Here is a 4,434-nt window from a genome sequence, read left to right as displayed (position 1 = left end):
CCTAAGGTGATGTTTATCGTAAAGGAATTCCACCGGAAATGTACTGTGTGACCTTGGACTGGCAAATTTGATCAAAAGTGTTGTGAAAAATGTTCCTCCATGTCGGCGGCGCTCAGAGTGTGTACGCCCTGTTCCCCGATCACATTTACCAAAATGGGAAACGAGACGCCGCTACTTAAATGTGCTCTGAGCAGGTGTGTCCTCTCGACCATTTTTTTTTTTTGTAGCCAGGTTGTCATTCCACCGGGCATGGCTTCAAGGACACGCCCTTACTACGCTAGAACACCCTTCCAATTTCATCAACTTTGCTTCAAATTTGACAAAAAAGATTGTGGGAAAACAACAACCAAGTTGGATAAAATTTGGGAGTTCACCCCCCAAAAATGCCATGAAAAATATAAGTACAATATCTGATGAGAACATTTGAAAAACAAAGTATTCAGACAATCAGTGGAAGTGATCGACCATATTCATCAGCATCATGGTGATCAAACTTAAGGTAGACCATTTCTTGAATGCTTAACTTCTTTTTACACTTGTGTGACGATTTTGAATGACAGAATAAAATGACCTGAAATGCTTTTGTGATGGGACTCACTTTTTTTTTTTTCGCTCAAGTATCTTTTGAATTTGCTTTTGGACATTTACTGTACCCCCAATCAATCCACCGACCAGTGTTTGGGGACCACTGATCAGCTGTTTTTGTCATGATATGACGGCTAAAAGAAGCGGCTAAGTGGCACGTGGACGACGCAGCAAGCATTTGTTTTGCCGCGTTGTTGAAATTGAACTGCTTTAGAGTATCTCCAATTTAAAGCCGCGTACTGGATGTTTACACTTGTTTGGTGAGAATGTTTGAAAAATGGTTGCCTGTCGGCTTCAAAACGTTTTTAACAAGTTCCCATCGAAATCTAAACAAAAGCTTATTTTTCATGTCTCAAAGTGAAGACAGGAAGCGATTCTTCAGCCTTGGAACATGTGCTCAAGTGTGTTTGAAAGCTGTGCAATGGAGGTGGGGGTGGGGGGGGGTGCCGGGGTAGTTTTGGAAAGAGGGCGTCTTTCTCCTGGTCCCTCCCCGGCCCGGCCCAGCCCGGCCCTGCCCCTTCACACAGAGGAGTATCCTGTAGTAGTTCCCCAAAGTAGAAAGTCATTCAGGCCACCGGTGAATGGAGCGTGTCTAAGCCAAGACGCTGGAGGACTTAACTGGCAGCGCTAAAATATGAGAGCCTCGCAATCTGCCCTGGTGGGCGCCATCCTCACCCTGCTGATTCTCACTGACCCCAGCCATGGAGGTAAGCACCACTGCTAATTACCGTGCTTGCCCATCCCTCCCCTTTCCTCCATCCGTATCTGTTCCACATTGACAAAGACCCCCCCCCCCTCCCCCGATTTAATGTTTGCATACAGGTAGTAGGCTCATGATTTTTTTTTTTCTCCAAAGATAACTTTTTATAGTCGGCTCATTCTCACGCCGGATTCATCGCACAGTATTTGGTTGAAGTTCAAGTGTGCGTCTGGTCCAGATTTGGAGGTCTGTTTCCCATCCAGGGATTTTCTGCACTTTGAACGCCTGCTGCGGCGCCCCCCGAGAGTGTTTGCGTTGAGGTTGCGTTGTCAGAGGTCAGCAGCGAGAGAGAGAGGTGAGAAGATGAAGGAGGCGGCTATGAATCGCTCTTTCACGGCCAGAGCGAACACCGCGGGGCCCGTTTTTCTGCGTAACCATGCGGGGGGAGAAATTAAAGTAAGAGTGCAGTGTGAGTTTTGACGGGGGAGGCGGGGGTCCGCACAATGGCTCCACAGTGCGCGGGCACAAGTCAGCCTCAGTACCTTTTGCCAGTGTGACTTTACGCTTCCTCCAGAGGGCGAGCACAGTTTGTGCAGGATGCAGCGCGTGAATCGGCTCCAACGCGTGGAGGGTTTGCAAGAAAATCCCCTTGGGGCTCTCACACACAGACATGTTTTGTATTGCGGGGTTTTTTTAGTGCAAGTTTTTTTTTTTTTGTGGTCCGCTTTTAGAATCTACGGTGCCACTTTGACTGCTGTTTGACATCCAGTTTTTATTTTAGGTTTTAAAGCCGCAGGAAACACGTTCCAGGGTCCAAGGGTGACCATCATAAAGCCTTTATTGACCGTACAGCAAATATTTTCGGTCACATTTGCAGATCCAGGGATCTGTTTTTGGTGCTGAGTGCAAGTCTGGTGCGAGGTGTGGGCTGAATCCGCGCTGGGGCAGGCTAGACTAAGTGTTGGTATTTTGACAGTGTTTTGTGCCGTTGTGGGTGTGGACACAGATGACTTGATTCACCGTCGATCCAAGCGGCCCCGCTCACTCAAAATCAATCAATCATTCATTTTTATAGTGCAAGCGAAGGGGGGGGGGGGGGGGGGGGGGCGGGGAAAGGCAAAGCACATCATTATTTGTTGACGTAAGATGTTATTGCCCTTTACTTGCATTCTTGGAAATAACTTTCAGCTTTCGTGGTTGAATGTGATGCTTGAATCTTTTCTGCCTTCACTGAGCAATGAAAAGCCACAAAATTGGCTGTCAAAAGTGGAAGTTAAAAATACTCACTCTCACTCCCGATTGTCTCAAATATTTGCTCAGCGTTCTACATGTTGTGTAAGTCCAAAGCAAAAATTGGGATGGTTAAACAAGTGACAATATGTAACCTGATGATGTTGGAAAAAGCCCAAGAAAAAGCCAAACGTGGAGAATTAACCATGTGACGCTCGCAAAACTGAAATTCCGACTTTACAGCGGCCACTATACAAGAGTCGAACTCGGCATCATCCACGACAGAAAGTCCGCGCTGGTTGTCGTGACGGGTGATGTGAGTGAGCCAGGAACAGATATTTCCCATGACCGGGAACTCTGGACCAATTCATCAAAACTGTTTTAAAGCGACAATTTCTCTTCACATTTCTGACCCACGAAGGCCACCGTACTTCTAGTTTGTAGTCGGCAAAGTCGCTGTCAACTCCATTTGGCCTTGTGCACTACTATGACCGCGTCGCACATTTGTTGCATTTCTGTCCGGCCATTTGGATGCCTTACGTCGTGCAAAAATTTTCGAGGTTCAAACATGTGTCAGCTGAAATGCAGTCAGCGGCTAAGGACTGCACTTATGTCAGAATTGGCGGGATGAGCGTTGGGCTTGGAGCGGCCGTCCAACGCATTGTCTCGCGCCGATCTGTCAGCCGCTCCGTCCGGCGCCGCAAATTGCACTGTGCAATTAGGCGCGGGGCAAAGCTCTCGCCGAGCGTCTCATTTGCGGCTCATGTGTGAAGGCGTTGCGCAATTGCACACAGAGTGGCGGCTTTGTTTTCGGAGTTGACGGTCGGCCAGGCAAAGCTGGAATCAATCCGTTTGTGCCGTGACAACAGTCCTCTGCCCTCAAGTTTGCTCAGACAGCACAACTCCTGTGATTGGATAACCGAGGCCGATCCCCGGCACCAATAGTGACAAATCGTGACGAATTTTATGTCACGATGATGTTTCTGACTGCCTGCATATAGTGGTACGCAAAAGTACAGCCCGGTTGTGTTCAACTTTTTAGCATCCTTTTCCAATATTCGGAGGTCAAGAGAAGCTCGATGCTACTTAACGGCGTAACAGCCAGCGAGCACCGAGCTTTTTGGCCGGCTACCGCTACAGATAAACAAGTCACGGAGTCGCTCGAAAATCCGTCGCCAGTGCCTCCGTGGAGGCCAATAATATCTATTATACTGACAAGTATTGTTCCGACGAAGGGAGACGCCCGTGCTAATTGATCAGCTAAGATTGACACGGGAATGATGGGCTTGGATGACGGGTCCGCTTTTCACAAACGCCTGGCTGGAACCGCGTTAAAGCCGAGAACATCCAATTTTGAACAGCAAAGTTACAAAACAAATGAATAAGGGTCTGGACCTTGCAGAAAAAAAAAATCTACTTGCTAAACAGAAAAAAAAATTGAAACGGTCCTCATGTGAGGTCAATGTTTCGCAACACTGCTGCGTGAAGAGAAAAAAAATGATGTACCTTGCACTGCGTTTTAATATTGGTGATGATGGTGGTACTTGGAGCTCGCCAATCGTCGACTCACTTCAATCCTAAATATACCACAAACAATGAATCCCCCAAAAAACCAACACCATTTAAAACAAATCTTACATAACCGTTAAAAAGACAGACGGATCGATTTCAAACGCACGTGTATATGCAGTGAGGACCTCCATAAAAAGCCCGGCTAAATTTAGCCCCGCCCTATCACACATGTTCGTCTCTGAGCTGAGCTGCATCAGTACAACATATTTCACCAATTACTACTTTCCTATCACTTACTGTATCATATGAAAAGGATCTCGAAAATGAGAGCACCAAAATCCCAAATTAGTGAAAAGCAAACAGCAACTCGACGGGGGGTTCATTGTACATGCAGCTGCTAAATGGTT

General features: G+C 47.1%; 1 protein-coding gene across 1 annotated transcript in view; it reads left to right on the top strand.

The window, feature by feature from the left end:
• The first annotated feature begins 1,140 nt into the window (after positions 1 to 1,140).
• The window catches only part of cspg4 (chondroitin sulfate proteoglycan 4), a 59,414-nt gene continuing 56,120 nt past the window's right edge, over positions 1,141 to 4,434 (top strand). The window contains exon 1 of the mRNA XM_019874008.1: positions 1,141 to 1,292. Within this exon, the coding sequence (XP_019729567.1) occupies positions 1,220 to 1,292 (73 nt within the window). The 5' untranslated portion in view covers positions 1,141 to 1,219. The remainder of the gene's footprint in view (positions 1,293 to 4,434) is intronic.

Source organism: Hippocampus comes, unplaced genomic scaffold (genome assembly GCF_001891065.2).
Source record: "Hippocampus comes isolate QL1 unplaced genomic scaffold, H_comes_QL1_v1.1 scaffold298, whole genome shotgun sequence".
In the NCBI taxonomy this organism is placed as follows: Eukaryota; Metazoa; Chordata; class Actinopteri; order Syngnathiformes; family Syngnathidae; genus Hippocampus; species Hippocampus comes.
This window is presented reverse-complemented; position numbering and strand designations above follow the sequence as displayed.